This window comes from Pleurodeles waltl, chromosome 11 (genome assembly GCF_031143425.1).
Source record: "Pleurodeles waltl isolate 20211129_DDA chromosome 11, aPleWal1.hap1.20221129, whole genome shotgun sequence".
Taxonomy (NCBI): domain Eukaryota; kingdom Metazoa; phylum Chordata; class Amphibia; order Caudata; family Salamandridae; genus Pleurodeles; species Pleurodeles waltl.
In genome coordinates this window covers 922341472-922365868 of record NC_090450.1, presented here as the reverse complement: position 1 = coordinate 922365868, position 24397 = coordinate 922341472, and the positions used below count along the sequence as shown (strand labels likewise).

Below are 24397 nucleotides of genomic sequence, written 5' to 3'. Positions count from 1 at the left end.
GGGTGGGTATGTGAGAAATCTGTGGTTAGGAAGAGTCTGTACTAGAATAGATGTTAATGAAGGCAAGTAACTTGCCCTTCTGATGGAGACTTCTAACTGCAGACTGCTCACCTTGTGAATAAATATCAAAGTAGAATAACTCAGACCAGGAAAGCCTGCAGGGCAGATCATGTAAAGTGCCTGATACGGAAGGCCTGGCTGTCAAAGCAGTAGTTCTTTGAGGACCTGTGGAGCCCACATCGCAGACTGGCAGATGTCCAGCACTGGCACACAGAGTGCTTGCATTGTGGTAGCAGCTTTTGCTCTGGTAGAATGAGCGTGCAATCCTTCTGGTGGTTGCTCTTCTGCCTGCCCATAGCAGATCATGATGCATAACACAATCAGAGATGGCTCTCTCTTGTACCGATTTGGCATTGTGTGCTCCATAAACACAAACAGTCATAAAAACAAACAGTTGGTCATCTTGTCAATAATACCTGCTCCGGTGGATGTAGAAGCTTAGAGCTCTCTAATGATTCAGATGGTGGAGGTATGTGTCTTGAGCATAAAAGACCATAAGGTAATGGATTGCCTTATAAAGAAGAGTGTGACTACCTTTGGTAGGAATAGCGCTTTTGCCTGGAGGAACAGTTTGTCTGGGAAGAATGAGGTATGTGGCTCTGCCACAGACGACGGCGGAAGTTCGCTGTAGGGTCCTGGCTCTCTATATGGTGCGCTAAAAAGAAGTACACCGTGCAGAGATTCCAGCGGATCCCCAATGGGTTGACAGAGGCAAAAGTAGAGAGTACTAACGCTTGTGGTAGTGTGGACGAGCAGTTACGCATATCAGGGGGCAGTGCAAAGCATTTGTTGTACTCACAGAGGCAATAAACGAGACACTCAAAGAATAAACCCGAGACCAATGTAGAAAAGTAACACTTCTTTTTATATATGTTTTGAAATCAAGAACTTCATAAAGGAGTAAGTACTGCTTTTATCATTTCTTACAGGCAAGTAAAGAGTTCAAACTTGTGCGTCTTTACGCACAATGCAATTCTATGGAGTCAAGAATGCATAAAGGTAAGTACAGTAAATTTCAGGGGGTTCACCTTATGGGTTTAGAAATGTTGGGGCACAAAGCCATCATGTAGCTGGGGAACCCGTATTGACCAGTGCCCAGCACATGTATCTAACATGGCTTCCCTGCCCACTTACGATATCTAAGAATCGACAAAGACATGTCCTCACATGTGATATAATGCACCCTGCCTTAGGGTTGTAGGCCTGAAGTTGTAGAGCACCTGGTACACAGCGATGTGTAACAGGCAGTGTTTTCACTTTTGTCTGCAGCAAGGCACGCAGCCTGCGATGGCAGCAGTTTGTCCGTTTGGTGAGAGGTCCCGGAGGGTGGCACAATTCGTGTTGCAGCACTTAGGGACCTTCTTTAGAAGCCCAGGCCCTAGGAACCAAGGGTACATTTACTAGGGACTTACTGAGAGTGCTAAAGGTTGTGCCAATTGGGAGAATCAACTGTACAATTTAGGGAAAGAGATCTGGAGACTTGGTTAGCAGGGTCTCAGTGCACTTTCAGTCTAAATCACATCAGATACCAGGGAAAAAGTGGGGACTAACAATGCCGAAAAGAGTGCTTTCCTACATTCGCTGACTGGTATGCAGATGTGATGGTGCTGAAGAACACTGTCTTGATAGTTAGCAGATGGAGAAGGCAACTATGCACTGGTTTGAGAGGGGAGCCTATCAGGAAGTTAAGGACAAAATTAAGGACCCACAGCAGCATGACAAACAGTGTTGATGGCAACATATGGATCAGGCCTTTCAAAAAAAAAAAGAACAAAAAAGAACAAAAAAAAAAGGATCACAATTTGTGAATTGAAGAGGTATGGCTGACTCTGCAAAAGTAAGAAGGACAAAAGGGATGAAAGATAACCCATAACTGTCACCACTTCAAAGCCTTGCTGGGCTAAGGAAACAGAACATGAGAACCTCAGTTAACTTTGCATTCAAGAGTTGAATGTTATGAGAGGAACACCAGACAAAAAAAAAGTATCCTAGCATCCTGAACAAACAGTTTGTGTAGATGGACACTTGGCTGCCAAGACAACCCCAATTACTCAGAGAGGAAGATTACAAGTCAGTAACTGTCGATGTTCAATCTCCACGCATAGAGGTGTAAGACCCGTCCCATCTGCTGTGACAGGAGATCCTTCCTAAGGGGCAGCCGGATTGCAGCGCAGGTGCTTATAGCCAAACGTTCCGGATTCTCACCCAGACCAGGGTCACTGGGATGACTTGGGCCTGGTCTTTATTGATCTTTTTCAACACTATGGGCAGTAGAGACAGGGGTGGAAAGGAGTACAGAAGCCCCAAACCCTAATTCAGATGGAAAGCATCTCTGAGGGAGAACTGCCTTGGGAACTCCAATGCACAAAAGCTTGAATAGTACGCATTCTCTGCGGTGGAAAACAGATCACGCCAGGGTTCTCTGCATTTCTAGATGACCTGTGCCCCCTCAAAGTGAAACTGACATTTATGATCCACTAGGCAACGTCAGCTGAGTTTGTCCGCGTTCGAAGATCCCATCAGGATCAATGTCATCATTATTGTCATCAACATTATCATCATCATGAGGGGCATATGTTTTTGGGTATGAATGGGCATTTTGGTGTGATCTCAATAGTGGTGGATGTGTTTCAGAGTTCTTTAAAACTATTGTCTCTGTTACCGGTGTCTGTGATGGCGTCAGGGCTCAGACTGGCAGCACTGGTCAAGGTGTCGACGGCTGCATCGATGTTGCACCAGGGTACAAAACCAAGCCAGAGGAGGGAGACCAAGTGGTGCAGTTCGCGTCGGGGCAGTTCTGCCTATTATACCTGGCTGGAGGCCACCTGGGATCCTTGGGGCCCAAAGGTGCACCAGAGCAATGAGGTGGGGCACTAAAGTAGCATCTAAGACCTCTTTCAGATAGTGGAGCTGGTTGGGGTGTCGCTGATCACCCAAGGAGATCGAGACTCATCGGGATCAGCTCCATAATCTGCTCTGAATTGGGGGAACCACTTTGCCACATGGAGTTGCCTGAGATATACTGTGACTCCGAGGGATGGGAAGATAGAGATCAATGCTTGAACTGTTTGTGCTTCTTAGACATACCCGAATTCTGTGAACTTCAATGACGAATAGTCAAAGGAGTGGCCTCAGGAGCAAAAGCACGTCTGCACCCTTGACTTCAAATCAAGGCCGTTGCTCTGACTTCTTCTGAAGTTTAGCGGCAGCGAGTTTTGCTTCACAGTCATGGATGGCTTTGCAATTCATCTTCGCCCAGCACTTACATGATGCCTAGTAATGTTTGGATCCAAGACACCACAGACAGACATCATGGCTTGGTCACTGAATGCTGCTGACGAGAGTTACAACACAGCTTAAACTCTGTAGTTTTAGGGGGGAGATATGTCTGCACAGTGTAAGTTTTGAAGGAAAAATTCTGTCCAGCCGGCAGGATTGGAAAAGCTCTGGTTCTGCGTCGGAAGGCTGGAAAAGCAAGGAATTGTTAGCATGCAGATGTGATACATGTATGGGGCCTCGATGTGACATTTGTGGCAGGAAGGATCTGACGTGGAGCCTTCACAACGCTACCTGCCGATGCGTGAGGAAATTGCTAACAAATGTTTCTGGATCCAGTCTAATGCCTGGGGAAATACACAAGGTGATGAATCTGAAGTCTATTAGTAATGTGTTTTACTGGATATCAAATCCTGAGCAGACCTCAGAACCGGGTTGTGGAGATTGATGAGGAAACTATGAGACTGCAAGACCTGGTGTACTCTCTATATGTGTGGTAGTCTTGTTAAAGGAGTGGGTCATGTATAAGCCTATCGTCAAATTATGGGTGCAAAAAAAGTGCAAAATTATTTTGAAAGGTACGCAGAAGTAGAATTTCAGTCTGACTGCAAAAGCTTGAAGCTGGACTTGAAGCAAGGACTTCTGATATGACTCTGGAACCAGGATGTTGCGATAAACAACATGAATGCCAATATCACTGATAAACACCCTGGGCAAAATGGCAGGATTTTGGAGGCTGCTACCATTTAACATTTGGCGTGGACAGAGACTATTACCATGCAGCAACCTGTACATATCTACATTCAATTACTGGTGAAAACAATTTGCTTCTACACAGTGTATTATCAATTAGAAATGCCTTCAGTATCACATGGCCCTGGCACTGTGTCTCCATAGAAATTCCATGCTTCTGCTCTAACCCATCTCTGTTCTGGTGATAATCTAACAAATGGTTGAGGGGTTAAAATGCCATCAACATACTGGACCCAAAAACATCTGCCTATGCTAAGCATGTTGAATTAATACACTTGACTCTGTATCATCAGTATCATATGCCTCATATCCATTCTTTGCCTTGTTTTGTATGTACAAATGTTATGTACTTCAATAGTACTGTGTGAGCACATAAGCACCAAGCTCCTTTTTGAAATATTTCAGCCAATTAAAGAAATTGGTTTTATCAATTTCGTAACAAATTGCTCTGCGAGGCATTATGGCTTTGGATTAAACTGGTTATTTGTTGTGTGGCCCTATATGTTCTTACGAATAATGGAACATATAGGAGTGTACCATAGTGAACACAGGTACTCAAAGCTGAACAGAACATAATGTTGTATGGACCAGGACGTCCAAATAATAAGGGAGGTTAGATTAGCTAGGAATGCTGCTAATTTAACCTTAAATGGATAGGACAGCAGATCCTCTGACCACTCTGCACTGAATCCTACCTCTACTGGAAGGAGATGCATAGCAGAAATAATGTCCCTGGAAAAATAGTTTTACCTTTTAGGTATGTACTTGGCTTGCATGTGAAAGCCAAAGCATGTTTCTGGTTTTGAAGGCTTCCTTAAATAAAACTCTTCCTCTTGGCCTCCCCACAAAACGTAGCCCTGAAATGTAATATTCTTAGATCTGTCCACCATGTATTAGAAAAGAAGCATGTCTCTCCAGGCCACAGCAGTTGCCCCACAGGTTTCAAAGGTGATGTCCAAAAAGAAAATAGCAGGATCTCAATGGCTTCTGGTAATTCAGAACACTTTCATCTACCTGATAACCTGTGGACAGCCTGGATCTGGAGGGCTACAAGGCATAAATCCCATCTTCTGTGTCCAGATTCAGGTCCCATCAGCTTTCTTGAGTACCTTAGCTTTTTGTCCATCGGTTGAGAGCTGCTTACTCCTAGATCACCAAAATTGTGCCCCAAAGAGTTGGCCATCACAGTGTCTAGCATAAGGAATAAGTTACTTACCTGTAACTGTAGTTCTCCAGTATTGAACACTTTCATAGATTCACGTGCTTGAATCATTCCCCGTCGTCGAGATGGGAGTCCCCAGTGTAATATAGGAACTATGCCCAATTGCACATTAAAGCTCTAAAAGTATTAGGCCTCTAACTTAGAAACATATCACAGTCGTTTTGTAAAAAAAAGGACCAAACTTAAAAGACAACCAATCAGCTCACACCACCCTCTAGAACCCTCCTGTGAGGAGCTGTCTTCCCTCAGATGTTCCAAGGACAAGTGTTGCAATACAGTTAGTACTGAGGAAATGAAGGTGAGCTCCTCAGGGGAGGTTGGTGGGCCGCATGTGAATCTATGAAAGTGTCAAATACTGGAGAACTACATTTACAGGTAAGTAACTTATTCCTTTCTCAAGTATTACAACTTTCATAGATTCACATGCTGGAATCAGAATAGTAAGTCGTGAATAACACATTTTCGACATGTATATAGTAACATAGCACTCTTAAATGTGAACCGGCATGACAAAATGCACATAAACTTTCTTTACGGTCTACAGCCTGGGGAGTAGAAAGGAATTACTTTTAAAGAAAATGTGAGATAATACAAAATCAGCAGATGGAGAGAATAAAATATTTAGCTCACCTTCATTGGAACAGGTTTCTAAGGACTGCTTGCCCGACAGCTGCATCCCGAAGCAACTCTGTGTCCAAGAAGTAGTGCTGCGTGAAGGTGTGAGTTGTCCTCCATGTCACAGCACGACAGATGTCCTGAATAGACACACCTGCGAACAGTGCACAGGACGCTGATATAGCTCTGGTAGAATTCGCTCTCACACTTGTTTGCAATGGTCTACCTGCCTTCTGATGGCAGCAAACGATTGCGTCTTTAATCCAGTCTGTTTCGTCACAGAATGCCCTTTCCTAGCGGCACTGAAAGCTATAAACAACTGATTGGACTTCCGGAATGACTTTGTTCTATTCAGATAAAATTGTATGCACCTCTTAAGATTAAGATGTAAGATGGCGGCCATAGAAACTTAACCGAGGACGATTTACTCATGTGATTTTCAAGATGCTATTAATGACTGAAATGCACCAATAAACTAGCGTCTCGGTATAAGCGCGCTCCATTATAAAAACAAGGAATTTTGACAACAAATGGATAGTCCTAGATATGAGGATCCTTTCACATGATTGACTCGTAAATAAAGTTTGATAATGTATATATGTAATCTAATTACTATAAGTGGTCTTAGAACCAATATGTTGTACTATTCCCATGATATAATAGGGCCAATTAATATAATCGTAAAATGGCAGTGATAGTTATGTGATTGGAAGTGTGTTTTATGACCAACCCTCCAGATTAAAATGGATATATACAAATACATGAATATTAAGAATGATGGTATGTTTCATTATAATTGCAATATACAGATTCAATTGGGTAACATTAATTCAATGAGAATTGATTGGTTTCGTTATGAATTTCACAGCATTTTTTACATAGCACTTTAGTAGGTAGAGACGTTATGTATGTTTTAATAGTGTATATATTGATATATTGTATTTTATACTTATATTTTTATAGCCCTGAAGAAGTCCATTTGGACGAAACGCGTTGGCTATAGATTCTGTGATTTTTCTAATGGATCAATAAAACATAATGAATTTACCCAATGGATCATGAATTATTTATTTGGATGAACTTTAAAGATACAAATTAAATGATCTCCACATACTAAACATATGGTTGTGCTGGGTCTTTTATTTTTGAATATTTAAAACCTAGGGTTTTTCTGAGGCCTATGGGGTTGGCCCTCTTGACCTGAGCACCTATATTGTTTTTTTAATCTGGGATTAATATTGAAAGTGCGGCAATCACCACCTCAACCCTTATTCCATTTTTGAACATCTTAAGATCAAGTGAATGCAGGGTCCTCTCTGCAGTAGTTTGAGGGTTCTGGAAAAAAGACTAACACCACTGGATAATTGATATGGATTTCTGAAGGCACCTTAGGAATGTATTTGGGATTGGTGCGTAGAATCACTATCTTTTTTGAATTGCAAGAAAGGTTCTTGTATAGTGAAAGCTTGAATTTCACTAACTCTTCGTGCCGAAGTAAGGGCGAGAAGGAGCGCCACCTTCCAAGTGAGGTACCTGATGTCTGCCCTGTGGATGGGCTCAAAGGGCTCCTTTATTAGTTGGCCAAGGACGATGTTAAGTTGCCATGCTGGAGGTTTCACTGGAGGAAATGATCTGAAGAGACCTTTCAAGAATTGCTTCACTACTCTCGTAGAACAAAAGGATGGTTTACCTGGTATCTTTTTGTATCGGGAAATAGCTGCCAAATGGACTCTAATTGATGAATGGGCAAGTCCAGAACGTGCCAGCTGTAAGAAGTACGGCAACACTGCCTCCGGAGTGGAGGAGAGAAGGTGTACATTCTGGGTTTCACACCACAAACAAAATCGCTTCCACTTTAGGCGGTATGATTTAATGGTGCAAGCTGCCCGGGCTTTAGCTAGCACTTCCCTGCAATCAGCTGGTAGGTCTAAATGGCCGAATTCGTTGAATTCAGGAGCCATGCATACAAACTCAGAGACTTGGGATCCGGGTGCCTTACGTGTCCCTGGTTGATGGTCTGATCCTGATGGGTGGACAATCAGACAGTAAAAGTAACTCCGTGTACCACGTTGACGTGGCCATGCTGGAGCTATCAGGATCATCTGGCAGGGTTCTGACTTCATCTTCCTGATCACCTTTGTGAGGAGAGGGATCGGAGGAAAGGCGTATGCATAGATCCCGGACCATGCAATCGAAAATGCATCCCCCCTTGATCCCTGTTGGTGATGCCAACTTTCGTAATGTTGGCATTTGACGTTCTGGGAGGATGCGAACAGATCCAGATTCTGTTTTGCCCACTGGTCGAATATTCCATCTAATGTCTTATGGTCTAATTCCCACTCGTGATGGGATGTTGCCAACCTGCTCAACGAATCCTTGATGGTATTCTGTATGCCTGGGACATGCTCCACTGTTATGTGCACCGAGTGCCGGATGCACCATTTCCAGATGGTCTGCGCTTCTCGAGATAGCAGGTGGGAACGCGTTCCTCCCTGCTTGTTGAGGTAGTGCATTGTGGTGGTATTGACTGTTCTGACAAGCACTGTTGACCCTCGAATCCTCGGAAGGAAGGCTTGCAAAACATAATACACTGCTCTCAGCTCGAGAAGGTTGATGTGAAAAAGACGATGAGAAGGGGGCCATTTTACACTCATCCGAAGGTCTTGAAGGCATGCACCCCATCTGGTGAATGATGCGTCCGTCGTTACGATCATTGGAGGAATCTGTGGCGAGAAGCTGAGAACTTTTGAGATGTTTTTGGGGATTGTCCACCAATCGAGAGAGTGGATCATGTGTGGTGTTATGAAGACTGTGTCCTTGAAGGATCCTTGTGCCTGCGTCCATTGTTTGTCCAGCTCCTCTTGAATTGGACGCATGCGCAGCCGACAGTACGGAATGAGGCTTATGCATGATGACATCATGTCCAGTAAGGACTTGTACTGATGAACTGAAAGACACCTTTTTCTTTGGAATTGCTTCGCTAGGGAGATTAACTTGTTTTGCCTGTCCAAAATTGGATAGGCTTTGGCCTGTGGCATGTCTAATATAGCCCCTAGGAAGGCTAACCGAGTCGAAGTTTGAAGGAATTATTTTTCCTTGTTTAGAGTAAGGCTTAAGTCCTTGAAAAGGCGCATAGTCGCCCTGGCTGACTTTCGTGCTGACTGGACATTTGGAGCTTTCACTAGCCAGTCGTCTAGATAAGGAAAAGCCTGGTGCTTCTTTCTCCTTAGGTAGGCTGCAACTGGGGCCAAACATTTGGTGAAGATTCGTGGTGCTGAACGTAGCCCAAAGGGGAGGACCTTGAACTGGAAGTGTTTGCCGTTGACCACAAACCTCAAGTACTTCCTGTCTAACCGATGAATGGAAATATGGAAGTACACGTCTTGAAGGTCTAGAGATGCCATAAAGTCTGCTCTGTTTAGAAGCTGGAGGAGGTCTTGCAGGGTGACCATCCGAAATGTTTGTTTATTGAGGTACTTTTTCAGCTCCCGCAAGTCTAGGAATGGCCTCCATAAGCAAGATTTTTTCTGAATGAGAAAGAGTAAAACCCTTCCCTCTGTGGGAATATGGAACAACCTCTATGGCCCCTTTCTTTAGCATGGCTGCTACTTCTAAGCGGAGCAGACAAAGATGTGTTTGTCGGGTCTGGTATGGAGGCATTAATGGAGGAATCTGAATGAATTCCAACAGATGCCCAAATCGAATTACATCCAGCACCCACTTGTCCTTCGTTATTTGCCGCCAGGGTTGGATATGTTGTTTTAAGATCCCATGGAAGACTGTAGGAGAGAAGTGAGGAGGAACTGGCTGTAGGCAGTCATTGTTTACGTGCAGACTCTTTAGATTGTCACCCTGTCTTGCTCTTGTGGTAGGGCCTGGTGTAAGCCGCGGGAGACTGTTGCCTCATTGATATTGTGGCCTAGAAGCTTGGAATGTAGTAGAGTAGGATGGATACCTATATAGTGCTGGTATCCTCCACGAAAGGAAGGTTGACCTCTGCCCCTGGCTCCTCAAAAAGGCACTTTCCTGTACTGGAGAGTGCCCAATGATCTTGCCGTTTCCGTATCCGACTTTATAGTCTGAAGTGCGTCGTTGACGTAATTCCCAAAGAGCGCCTCTCCGTCATAGGGAAGATCCAAAATTTTTGTCTGCACCTCGGGGCGAAAGCTAGTGGCTTTGAGCCAACCCTGACGTCTCAAGACAGCTGACCCAGCAAGCAGTCTAAAGCCCATGGCGGTGATATCAAGCACGCAATCGATGATTTCCGCCGAAGATCATTGGCCCTCCATGAGTACCATTTTTGCTTCCATTTTGGAACTCTCCGAGAGCTCTTCTAAGCATTGAGAAGACATGTCTGACCAGAGCTGCCGATCATATCTACCAAGGAGAGCAAAAGAATCGGCAGCCCTTACTACAATAGCAGACATTGAGGAAAATACGCTTGCCGATGTTATCTAACCATCACCTCTTTATCTGGCGGTGTTGTCAATGGTGTGGAAGAGTTGCTGGAGCGACGTTGGACAGCTTGTGAAATCACAGAGTCCGGTTTCGGGTGGCCTGAGAGGCAACCAATATCATCATCAGTGGACTTATATTTTTTTGTCCAACCTTGGCAGCACTGCAGGGACCATTGCAGGATTCTGCATTATCTTCAAGCCAAGGCTCCAAACATGATCAATTTTTGGGCGCCCGGACCGTCTTTCTGTGAGGCTCCTTAAAATCGTAGAGGAAACAATCCTGCTGAGTTGCAGGCATCGGAAGATCAAACCGTGTGGCTGCTCGCTCTAGCAGGTTATGAAAGCCACCGATGTCTTCAGGTGGAGACTCTACAACAGGTGTTGCAGGAGATGCAGGCGCTGGTAAGATATAATCATCCCACTCGTCATTCACTGTCTGGATTTCTCCTTCCTCTGCATCCTCATCAGAAGAGGCTTGTCCCTGCATTGGTGTAGAAAATGTAGAATGTTGTGGCCTTGGTGGAGTTATATGATGTGGCTGTTGGAACTGTTGGGGAGTTGGTGGCATAGCCGGAAGTATTGGCTGATAAAGAAGGCTTTGACGGAAAACGTTCCTTATAGTCCGACAACATTGCTTGCAAGTCCAAAACCAACCCGGGGGAAGACCTACCAGCCCCGGCTGTTGCTGCACATAATAGCTTTGGTCATAGTATGAGCCATCGTCATCTGAATACTCCTGGCATTTAACCCATAACTGGGAAGGACTGCTGGCCACTCCAAAAATGCCATCTTCCTCCGAGTTATCCTCATCTAACAGGTGCAAAGGTAAAAGGCTCAAGACCTTACTAGGAGATGTTACTGAGGGAGTCAGATGGTACTTCTTTACCTTTCTTCGTGCAGCCTGGTCCCTGTACTTTTGTTGTAATCGTTATTGTCGACGAGAGATGAGATGCCGCCGACGGTGGTGGTGTCAACAAAATGATTGTTGACGGTGGCATCGTCGATGAGCGCGCCGACGGATCAACTGTCGTCGACGGTGGAAGCATTGACGGTAGAGACGTTGTCGACGGTTGGAGTATCGTCGACGGTGCCATCGACGGTTGTTTTTTCTCCGTCGACGAGGTCGTCGACGGTAGAAGCATCGTCAACAGGTGTTCCGTCAACAGAAGTGTCGACGGTATCAGCACCGACGAGGTAATTCTTAATGACGAAGACTGCTGCGACAGCGAAGAGATAGGGTGTGCCGTCGACGAGGATAAGCAGACTATCGTCGAAGTCAGTCGTTGCCACTGACATAGTCAGTGTGACGACGGTGGATGTTGTCGTTAAGGCATGAGCCGTCGATGGCGTTACCATCGATGATGATCCTGTAGGCGGTGCAGAAATTGGCTTTTTGAAGGTATGTTTTACCTTGAAGGGTGGCGTTGAAGGCTCAGAGACAGGCTTCTTTCTTGATTTCAAATCTGAAGCTTTTGATTTCACCTTCTTTGATGGGCTACATATTTTGGAGGACACCTCAGCTGATTTTTTTAAAGCCTTTTTGGGTGGTTCTTCTTAAGAGGTTTCAGCATGTCTCTTCACAGGTGTTTTTACCACAGACACAGAAGAAGAGGCACTGTCCTCATCAGAAACTGGACTGTCCCTGGATTTCAGTTTTTGTAGCCAAAGTAGAAGACGACCTTCTCTGTCTTTTAGTGTTTTAGTAGAAAAGGTCCTACATACCTTGCAGTCTCTAGTTTTATGGTTAGGATAGAGACAATATATTCAGTCCTTATGATGGTCGTCCACATGCAGTCTTTTCTTCGTGCAGGGAGCACAGGCTCTAAAAAGCCCTTTCTTGGGTGTCTCTGACATGGTAGCCAAGTTGACCCACTTTGAATAACTCCTGAAGACAAAAAGAATCCAAATCTCCTCAGAAAGGATTTCGGAGAGAAAAACTGAGCAGAGCTCAAAGGAGACTCCTTAGCACGACGTGCAGTGGGAAATCTGAGGGAAGACAGCTCCTCAAAGGAGGGTTCTAGAGGGTGGTGTGAGCTGATTGGTTGTCTTAAGTTGGTCCTTTTTTACAAAACGACTGTGATATGTTTCTAAGTTAGAGGCCTAATTCTTTTAGAGCTTTAATATGCAATTGGGCATAGTTCCTATATTACACCGGGGACTCCAATCTCGACGACGGGGAATGATTCAAGCATTTGAATCTATGAAAGTTCTAATACTGGAGTACGTGTCTGGAATGCCCAGCTTTCCACTTAATCAAGAGGTAGTGTGCACAAACTTGAGAAACAATGCACAGTTACGGTCAGTCTCTTACCTTGACAGTTCCTTTGCATCTGTACTGACTAGTAAAAAAGAAAATAATGCCCAATGGAACTGACCAAATGGTGAGGCGTTGGTCCTTCAAAGGCAGGTCTACTACCACCAAACCTAACCTCAACCAAGCCTCAAGGCTGTAGTTGCTGCACCACTGCTTCAAGAGAGGGCCATAGCAAGGTACTGAAAAAGAAGTCATCAAAGGAGGGGAGGTGGTCATAGGCCTCTTACTTCACTGAGCTTTACCTGGATAAGTGCTTTTAGCGCCCAGGAAAGGTATTTTTCTACATTCCACGCATCATGCTAAGCAAGCTCCCTTCTCTTGGGACTGGAAGTATGGGACTTATTCGTGACGTTTCACTTGTGTGTGACGACCAGCAATCTTGACAGACCACGCCAGACACACACAACCTTTATGAGTCGCTGATGACAACCTTCCCTTTCTTCCTTCCATAATTCACTGGTTTGACCTTACTACAGGAGGTGAGCTCATCTACAGTTTAGATAACCCCACTCTGTAGTACTCAAGTCAAAACCTTCTACACCACATACAAGTTCAGTTCCATTGATATCACTCCTTTCTATTCATACAATTAACAACCACTGTGAAAATGAGCATAAGAAGACATTCTGGGAGAAACAGCACTAACCAGGATAATCTCGACCACTGGGATTTTGTATTCGCTGCCCAATACTGCTATGCTCGTAGAGCGAAACGATGAGGTTTGCTGGCTTGCCTGTCTGCTTCAGGTACTCAGCAGTGTTCAGCTTATGGACGATGAGTACGTTCTCAGTGGCAGATCGCTGATATTGCACGGTCAGCTTCTTCTTCATCACTTGTGCCTTTTCATATCCTTCATCCTGCTCAGGAGAGCCAAACATATCTTCACTTATTTTAGTCCTTGAATAATTAATTTTGCTTTAAAAGAGAGCAGTAGAAATGAGCACTAAGTACTACTATACATTGTCTCCTTATTCACCCCCTACTGCCAGCACTGCAAAAGCCATTTGACAAACAACAAATTAGCCTGCATGGCCTGGCAATGCTCCAGAGGTAAGCTCAGCCAGAAGAACAATCAGTGTTCATTGCACACTGGCTGTAATAGGTAACGGGGCCCACAATGTCAGTGAGGTTAAGTGGGTTACATATCCTCAGATCCTAAAAACAGACCTGTGACAGACCTGAATATGATCACAACTGCCATACATGACAAACCCTTTCCGCCACATATATGTATACCAGGCCTGTACGTTGGTTCAGACAGTTTACCTTTGGAGAAACACTTAGCAGCCACTTCTCAGCCAAATGCAGGCAGAATTTCAATGCATGATTCCGGTCGGGTCCTAAAAATGCAAAGCAAGGCAACAGAAATTTAAATTTAGCAAACAAATTAGGCACGAGTACAATTCCATAAGTTTCAGTGAAGTTACAGTTGAAATAACTGATGCACGTCCATGCAGTTAAACTACAATATCTGCATAGAAGAAAGCACTTCTTATTGGGCTTAGAAATGGGTACGCTGGTGTTTCTTATACTGTCAAGCTGATCTCAAATAGTAGGAACATTTATTTGGAATGAGATTATGGGTGCACTAAATTCGCATTAAATGCTGATGTCCCAGTTTTTCACAGAAACATGCTAATCCTACAGAATTGTTTCAAACAGGCAATCACATTTTATAGGGTTGTTTGTGCTCCCCTTAGGCCCATATGCCAATAGAAGATAGGCTGACATGGAGAAAGCCCAGACACTAGGACAGTATGGCAGATATGGGGAAAAGGATGCAGAAACACATGGAAATAGGAAAAGACAGAATAATGGGGGAGAACAAACAGTCGAGGAGACAGGCAGTGAGAACGAGAAACACTGCCAATCAGATAGCCACAAAAACAGTAGGACAAGGAGAGCACCACTGGGTCTGGACTACATAAAACTGGCAATAAAGATGCATGTAATATGGACACTGAAAAGTAGAAACAGACATTATGAAAGGGAGGCAAATGCAGTGTAATGGGGAGACACTGACAGACAGACACTGGTAAAGGCAAGAAAACGAAGTTGGGGAGAGAGATACGAGGGTAAAGGGGCACACACTTGGTAAAGGAGATGCAGAAGCTGGGACAACATGACATTGAGGCATCAGCAAGGTATATGAAGGTCGGGGCGAGGAGGCATAGGGAGAAACAGACACAAAGACCTTGACAGAGGAAGGAGACAGTGATGTAGGAAAACAGAGGCAGAGAAAGATGAACACACAGCCAGGGAGAGATGGATGCAGGAAGGTACGTAGGTGGAGGATGGAAACACCAATACAGTGGTAGGGAAAGAGGTGAAGGGAGACACGGAAAAGGTGACATGCACGGAAGCACATGCACCGAAACAGGGATGAGCAGGCACCAGAATAGGGAGGCACCAGAATAGGGAGGTTAATGGTACTGGGACAAGGAGACACAGGTAATGAGATACAGGTACCCAGAGAATGAGAAACAGGCACTGGAACAGGGAGACACTGGGAAAGGAGGAGAAAGTCAGAGGGACCTTAGGTTACAGCCTGGTTAACACCCAGTATATGGTCACCATTAAGACCTAGCAGATAGGCCCAACAGCATTTTAGGCACACGTTTAGTGTGCAGCCACTGAGCCACACAGTATGTGACAGTCTGACAGAAAGATTTCAGCATGAAAAAGTCCACAGTACCACAAGGAAGGGCCATAGTAAGAAGAAAACAATCGCATTTGCATTACTAGAGTCTAGAAATCTGCTCACAAGAACAAAGAATGTTAGAGCAACAGCGGATCTTCAAAACAAATGCAGGCATAGAGGAACAAGGCCTGGGAACATGCAGAGGGTCAGTCCAATCACCTCTTCAGAAAGAACCCAGAGAAAGGTAGCCCCACAAAAACTTGGAAACCATAGGTTTTCAATGATTGATGGCTTTGCGTTAAAACCTCCATGAACCCACCAAGATGATGTGTTTTTTTGTTCAAATCCAATACTGGTGTGACCATTTCAATTAGAATTTTATATTTACTTCAATTACTTTGGAGTTGATTCTCAGTTTGTTGTCTCATGCTCCAAAAATGGAAAATGAATACTTGCAGCTCTTGGCAGCAAAGTCACAAGTTAATTATACTCAAAGCTTACTTAATTTTCCTCGTGTAAATAATAATCATTGTAATACCATCATAGCTATTTATCTTCTCCACCTTCAAATAACAAAAGGTTGTGTCTTCCTTCCAGGGATGCAAACCTGTGACTTGTAAGTTCCTGAAAGGGCACTCAACATCAAGTACAACTCTTGGGATGCAGTCATCATCAATTGAAATTAATATTATGCAGCTGATGCATTGTATAAATGACAAACTGATACCTGTTGGGAGTTCTTGAGCAACCCTGTGAGCAATTGCGGCCGCCCACTCCGGATTAGTGATTGCCTGCAGATAGGACTGGATTGTCTGAACAGTCTTGGCGGTTTCCTTGGTTAAAAGTGAGGAACACCCAGCTTTTGTCTGCTGAAGAGCTTTTGGCTTCAGACTCTTTGTGAAAACATGGTTGACTGCAGTCATATGTAACTTATCCAAGGAAACCTGAAAAATAATGTTACAAACATGATTTTTCTTAACAAGTATAAAGTGGCAGTGCAGAAGCAAAGACTTACAAAGGCTGGATCTGAGACAGCAGACAGAAGGATACCACTAATACTGGGCACAAGCAGCATAGTAGAGATACTCTGATGAAGTTGCGGGCCTGCATGAAGTTTAGATGAAACCTTGTTGAAATGAAGAGATAGGTACTCTGCCACCAATATTCCATACTTCTTATTGAGCTCTCACTTGTTCAGGCTTAACAGGAGGGAAGCTGGAAAAATCAACCCTTTCTGGTGGAGGTTTAAACTCAAAAACCTTACCGCCCCATTTAAAGGGTAATCCGACATCCTAATGACTTACATACACCAATGTTTTGGGCTGACTGCACTGGGAAGTTAACAGAACTTTATCCACTAGTAAAAGGAATTTGTGGGAGCGTGTTAATTTAAACTGGTGGACCCACACTACATGAATCTACCAAAGGTAAAGCTTAGGTGCCTTTTCAGCCATAGTTGTCTATTGTTTGTTAATAAGAAACAAGTTATAAGTTTGTGGGGGAAACATTCTGACGTATATGTGCAATTAACTAACTGCTAAGGCACAAGCAGTAGAAGATGAACTCTCCTGCACATATTCTCTCTGTGTTAGTCAGTGGTTGCAGGGCATTACCTCTGGTGGTTACTGCATTTTACCACTGGTGAACCTAGGCCTCAAACATCTTTGAGTCCTAACTGAATAACAAACTTATGACCTGAATTTCAGTTTGGCAGATGGGGTTACTTTGTCACAAACGTGACGGATATCCTGTCCACCGTAATACGATTACATTATATCCTATGGAAATCGTAATATGCCAGACAGGATATCGGTCAAGTTTGTGACAGAGTTACCTGCCTGCCAAACTCTCAATCAGGCCCTTAGTCCCTTTGTATGCTTAACTGATAGGAAAGATGGTTTAGCAGTCATAGCTGAAGTCATTGCTTATTGCTAAGTGGGCAAATGGTTTGGACCATCGCTGGCCACTGCATCGTCTGCACTATCTATCTGTTCACCACTGCCAACATTTGCACACATTCTATGCTTGAATAAGACTCCTCATACAAGTTGAGTATAAAAGATTTTGCCTTTTAAAATATTACTAGTGTCAACATACAGTGATAGAAGTTTCAAAATCATATCAAATGTTTTGTTTGGGACCATGTCTTTTTACCACATGTTCCAAGTTCACATGTGGGATTTTGGATGGCCCTGTCATTTATCAGAAGATTGCTAAATATGGCAGTACAGCACATGGTGATGTGAGAGGAAAAGAAGCAAAGGTTCTGTGACAGGCAGAAAATGCATGGCAAGAACACAAAGCACTAGTACCAGCAACGGAAAGGACCCTCCTATTCCCTGTTTTTGCTGTAAAAAATAACTATAATCAGAAAAAGAAAAAGCCCATAAACTCCTGGGCTGTGGTGCGTCAGTACCCTATGCACATATTCATAGCTACACCCCTGTGCTCAAGTGCAAATGTTAAATGTATTGGCTTTGCCACTACTTGTTTAAATTTTATAATGCAGGCACAGTACACCTGATCTGTCATATCAGAGGACACCAGCACTGACAAATGTACATAACACATTCACTTGCTTCAACATATTATCTCCCAGATAAGCTTCTAGTAGGAAAATAGTTGTGCAAAGGAGACCGACTTACAGACCTAAAAGCCAGAGAGAGAAACTCTTAATCAATGTAGAACCAAATAACTGGCTCTCAGCAAATGAGCGTTTCCAAATTGGCCAGAGTTTGTGGAAACTTAGCACATTGGATAAAGGGGTCCGTGTTGACTGGATTATGGTGCCATAAACACATATGGAATGGCAGCTTGGCCAAAAGGTGGATGGTGGGTTGGCCATGGTACCATAAGATGCTATGGCCTTTCTTGAAGTGTATCGTTTACCTTCACAATTAATAAAGACATTTTGATAAAGTACAATACTGACAGGACATTCAAGTTGTTAAGTGTTACCCCAAAAAATGAAGGCATACCTTGGAATCCACTCACACAGCAGTAGTTTGTGGTTAACTAAAAAGACTTGCTGGGTAGGTTACCATATTTACCAGTAACTTCAAGGTTGGAAATGTTTACTTAATTCTAAATGTAGGTAAATCTCTAACATGCATACTATCTGACATGTTCCACTGCCTATCATACAGCAAGAGCAATGTTTGCGGTAACCCAGTCTTGTGGATGAACACTTGTGACTCACACTCTTTATCAGAGTTGTACTTGATAGAATTGTGTTTTTTATGCAACCTGCTTAAGCGAGACACCTCAGACTCGCGAACATGAAACAGGTATGCGTTTTATTGTTTTGACAGCATGGAAAGTGCTTAAGAATAAATTTGGAAGCTTCTGAAAGCTACATTCAAGATGGCAGTTTTTGTGACGTTGGGTTTGGTTACATAGGCATTAATTTTGCAAGCAGGTAATATAAGAAGTTATTTCTAAGTTTCATATTTGTGTCTATTTTAGACACAGCTTTCCGGTGGGTCTACTACAATTAGATTTATACAAAAGAAATGAAAATAACACTCATAGTTGTCAAATAGCATTCTCACCTTCATCAATTTTGATATGAGCAGAAGTTTGGGGAAGGTCTCTTCGTTAAGTTCTGCAGCTGAAAGAAAAAGAAACTGGTTAGAGGCAGCTGGAGAGGGAACTGATTAATGCAACAATACAGAAGGCAGAATGAGGCCTAGAGCCACCCCAGCCCCTCCCTTAAACAGTGAGGTAACATCTTTTCAATCATATGCTCCGATGTACAACACTGTACGCATCACAAACCATGCGATTCGCAACATCATGGAGTTTGCAACCACAAATCAGGGAATCACAATGTACTAAAAGGTAGTTCTCAAGTTGGAAGAAAATTTACTTATCATCGTTAATGATAGTTCTGGTGGATACATACACCTATAATCTTTCTGCTGATCCCTCACTTTCTGAATATCCTTTCAGGCATCAAACCTTTCCAGCATCACCAAATGGTGATGTGCGGCCTCAGCCGAAATTCCAAGTCCTGGGCATGATAACGTATACTAGGCACCAACTATTCAGGATTGAAAAATGTGAAAGTTGGACAAACGTAGAGGGCATGGAGCGCTACAGCTCTACAGGCGCCTGTTTATCAGCTTGAATGGGAATACCATAAAAAACGTCAACCGTTGATTCAAAATTCCACTGAGGAAAAATGAACATGTTGCAGCAACTAATTTGAAGGTTTGGATGTAAAATCTGACCTTCCTCCTGCAAAAAGCTCCACCATGAGCAGGATAGGGAATGGTGCCCAAATGCTGAGTGCTAGCAGATATGTGTACCAGATACTCCTTGTCCAGTGTGTAGCGAACACGACCAGCTTTGCTCGATTATCCTGCACCTTCTGCAGAATGTTTGAAAGAAGTGGAATTGGTGGAAATGCTTACCACAGGACCTGAGACCAGTCAAACATGAAGGCATTCCCAGTGAGCCATAGCAGGAAGTGTACAGAATAATTTAAGTTGTGGTGCATGGCAAAGAGAATCCTAAATGAAAACTCCAATCTGGAAAAGATCATCTCCATATCTTTAGGGTGTCGCTCTAACTCATGGTCCTTCAGTGAGAAGTGAAGGCATCCACCACCCTACACATTGAGAAAGACTGCATGGCGGCCTGATACTGAGAAAATACACACATTGCCACAGGGTAATCGCATCCCCGCACAGAGTGCACAATCCCATAGCTCCTTGCCTGTTGATATAATACAAGATGGTGGTGGTGTTCGACAGAATCTGAATGGTGCTCCCTCAGATGAAAGTCAGAAAGGCCTTCAGGGCAAGGTGGACCACCTGGAGCTTGAGAAGATTTGCAGGAGCTCCTCTGACCCAGATCAAAGGCCTACTCTGTCATGCTGTTCAAAGTAGCACACAAGTGCAGCGAGGAGGTGTCCACGACCAAGCTTTGACTGAGCCACCCCTTAGAAGGTTGGAGGGGGAGGGGTGCATGCACCAGGGCATATCCTAAGGCACAAATTGGAAACTCTACAACAGAACAAAGACACGTCAGTGGTGTTGTGGCCATTGTCTGCTCAAACACGATAGGAGGGCTCTTGTCTGCCATGAGGCACCAAGAGGATGCACAAGGCAATGATGCATAACCTGTTCAAGATGAACAAGTTACTTACCTTTGGTGATGATCTTTCTGGTAGATATATACGGAAAACTCCTTACTTTTAGAATATTCCCCAGGAGGTCCAAGATTTGGATGTTTTCATATCCATGGCCCCTTATGCTGCTAAGTGGCTTGTGTGGCCTATTTCTTCCCTGGAATCGATGGAGCAGAGCCGCATAGAAGTGCCAGCTGTGGTCACCAACACTGCTTTCTTGCGTGACTTTCTGTGGTCTCAGAAGCGGAGCACTAAAAACAAGTGGAGATACCAGTGTGCAGATATTGGACCTTTTTAGATGCTAAGTAGAGACCACTCCACGGAACGGGGAGGTGGGAGGGCAGTGAGGAATCTGCAGTTAGATATAGTATTCAAGAGAAAGAGTAGCTGAAGGTAATTTGTTTTTTTGATGCCATAGATTACTCACATTTAAAGCAGTAAACCCCAAAGTAGAGGAGTCTGTGGAGTGGTCTCACATCAAATAGTCCTGCAACCCCGAAAGGACAAGTTGCGCTTTGTAAACGTGAGCTCTGATGTCCACGTCTCATCTTGGCAGATGTTTAGGACAGGCACTCCAGGTGCCAACACAGCAGCCTTACCCATGGTGGATGAGCCCTCAGACCTTCCAGAGGGTGCTCCTTGGGTAATGTCTAACGGATCTTTATGTAGTGACTATCTACCACAACAGAGCCCTTTTCTGTACCATCTTATGTTCCATAGCCCTAGAGAAACCCCGCTTCCCAAAACCTGATGGTCTACCCAATGGTCTTGGGTGCAGTTGATGTTAAGCCCAAGGCTCTTATAGGGTCCAGTTGAAGGAGTCGCTTCATCTTTCGAGGTCGATGGGGTGCAAAGAACGTTACAAGGGTGATGGGATTGTCCAACGTGCAAAGGTGTTACAATTGTGGGTAAAAAGGATGCTCTGCTCCTCAACATCAGATTGCCTGGAAAAAGGTGGTGTAGAATGGATGAACTGAAATATCCTGGATTTTACTCACATGACAAACTGAAGTGATTGCAATGAGGACAACAGTTTTGAGTGTCAGTAGATTCAATGAGCAGCTCTGTACTTGCCTAAAGGGGGCACACATGAAGAATGCCAAGACCAAATTAAGATCCCACTGTGGTATCACAAAGGGTTTGGAAGGGACCATGTCTCAAACATTTAATAAAAAAATAAAAAACATCAAAACAGGTGATTTAAAAAAGAGCAACTGGACTGGAAAACTCAAAAAGGCCAAAAGGGCTGACAACCTTTAATGGTGCCCACTGCAAGACCTTGCTGGGTCACAGCTGAAATTCTGACTTCAAACAAACTACAGTTTGGATTGTAAGGGCGTTTGTGTTAAGGACTCAACACCAGTCCATAAGTTTGTCCTGGCACCACGTGTACAGAGGTGTTGTAGAGGAGCACCTGGTTGCAAGGATGACATCCACAACCTCAGAAGGTAGATCGAATGCAGTCAACTTGCTGCCACTCAATCTTTGTGCATGGAGACGTAGAGTGTGCAGGTTCGGAGGCAGAACCCTGCACTGCTGCTTAAAAAGAAGGTACTCCTGAAGCAGTAGCTAACTCAGAAGTCACATACTCATGCCGAGATAAACAAGTTACTTGCCTTTGATAACACCCTTTTTTAACGGATTCCCTATCTAACCACAGATTCCTCACCTGTAAAATATCCTCAGACGCCATACTGATCAGGAAGATTTTTCAGCATAGCATGTCAGTAGCTTGTGTCGTGCAGCACCGTGTTGATTTGGCCCGAAAGTGAGAGTTTAAGCCAAATGCAGGTGGCACTCATCTGCACTTACGTCAGATTCTTTCTGAACACCGTCGGCACCCTAGGGTGTAGAGCCGGAAAAAAGAAACAATTGTTCACACCAGTGTGCAGCTCTCTAAATTTGGATCTATTTGATGGAAAAGAGTCCATTCAATAACACGGGTAAGTGGGCACTGAGGAATATCTGGATATAATTAGGATTATCCACAACAAAAGGTTGATATTGATTGTAATGTTCAAATCTGAATATTGTGGTAAGGTGGAACACCACAAAAGGATTGTTTATGTACTGCTTCTGAGGGAGGATGTGTACTGGACTGCATTAAAGATTTCCCGTCCCTCCCATTTTTTGCTGTTAACAGAGTATCCACCAGAAATAACATTATTGAAGTTAAGTAACTTGCTCGTCTGACGGATACTTCTAACTGCAGATTCCTTACTCGTAGAATATCTATTCTACAGTAAAGAGTACAAAGTAGTACCTCCCCTGCAGGACTGAATGGCCAAAGTGTCCTTTTTGTCAGGCCTGGCTGTCAAGGCAGCAGTGCTTTGTGAACCTGTGTATTGATGCCCAGTTAGCAGCCTGAGAAATAGCCAGGACAGGCTATTGAGCCAGTGTAGCGGTATAAGCCTTGGCTCTGGCCATCTCAGGGGGCTGCCTCTCTGACCAGCGTATGGCAGATCTTAATGCAGAGGACTATCCACCTAGATAAGGTTGTCTTCTGCACTGCCTTGGTTTTCCTTGCCCCTGACAACCCCATAAAGAAAATAAGTTACTTACCAAGTCATGCTAGTGGTTCCGGATTGGGCCAGGATAGTGTGAGACCTAGAACTTCAGCAGATGAGCATCTGTCGTCCAATCAGACTGCCACTTCAGTAGGATCTACTGTTGCAGAAGCAGGGCAGTGCTGTGCAGCGGGGCCTTACTCCGGTATTGGAACTTTCATAGATTCAAATGCTTGAATCATTCCCCGTCGTCGAGATGGGAGCCACCGGTATAAATTACACAAGTAGTGTTAAGATATATTAACAAAGAAAGGCCCTAGGCCTCTTCACTTTAACAGTCTATCAGAGTCATTTTGTGAAAAGGACCAAACTTGAGTATCCACCAATCAAGCGACAGCACCCTCCAGAATCCTCCTGAGAGAAGCTCCAGCACCTCAGATTTTCCAAGCACAAGTGCGTTAAAGATAGGAAAAAGAGAGAGAGACGAAGGTGAAGTGAGCTTCTCTGGGGAGGTGGGTGGGTCGCATGTGAATCTATGAAAGATTCCAATACTGGAGAACTACAGTTACAGGTAAGTAACTTATTTTCTTACTCCAGTATTGGAACTTTCATAGATTCACATGCTTGAATCAGAGTAGAGAGCAGTAGTTATGCACATTGTACCATAATAACCATATCTGATACAAAACACGCTCATAAATAAAACATCAGTATATACATGCACAGAAATCTATATAACTATAAAGACATAAACATATATATATATATATATATATATATATATATATATATATATATATATATACACACAGGGAGTGCAGAATTATTAGGCAAATGAGTATTTTGACCACATCATCCTCTTTATGCATGTTGTCTTACTCCAAGCTGTATAGGCTCGAAAGCCTACTACCAATTAAGCATATTAGGTGATGTGCATCTCTGTAATGAGAAGGGGTGTGGTCTAATGACATCACCACCCTATATCAGGTGTGCATAATTATTAGGCAACTTCCTTTCCTTTGGCAAAATGGGTCAAAAGAAGGACTTGACAGGCTCAGAAAAGTCAAAAATAGTGAGATATCTTGCAGAGGGATGCAGCACTCTTAAAATTGCAAAGCTTCTGAAGCGTGATCATCGAACAATCAAGCGTTTCATTCAAAATAGTCAACAGGGTCGCAAGAAGCGTGTGGAAAAACCAAGGCGCAAAATAACTGCCCATGAACTGAGAAAAGTCAAGCGTGCAGCTGCCACAATGCCACTTGCCACCAGTTTGGCCATATTTCAGAGCTGCAACATCACTGGAGTGCCCAAAAGCACAAGGTGTGCAATACTCAGAGACATGGCCAAGGTAAGAAAGGCTGAAAGACGACCACCACTGAACAAGACACACAAGCTGAAACGTCAAGACTGGGCCAAGA

The 24397-nt window shown here is 43.8% G+C and overlaps 1 protein-coding gene across 2 annotated transcripts in view; it reads right to left on the bottom strand.

Moving 5' to 3' along the window:
* Positions 1 to 24397, bottom strand: part of KNTC1 (kinetochore associated 1) — a 495394-nt gene that overhangs the window by 148110 nt on the left and 322887 nt on the right. For both annotated transcript variants that reach the window (XM_069214955.1, XM_069214954.1), the window contains exons 47-50: positions 18890 to 18948; positions 16066 to 16282; positions 13964 to 14037; positions 13344 to 13554 (exon numbers count right to left, since the gene is read on the bottom strand). In XM_069214955.1, the coding sequence (XP_069071056.1) occupies positions 13344 to 13554; positions 13964 to 14037; positions 16066 to 16282; positions 18890 to 18948 (561 nt within the window). The remainder of the gene's footprint in view (positions 1 to 13343; positions 13555 to 13963; positions 14038 to 16065; positions 16283 to 18889; positions 18949 to 24397) is intronic.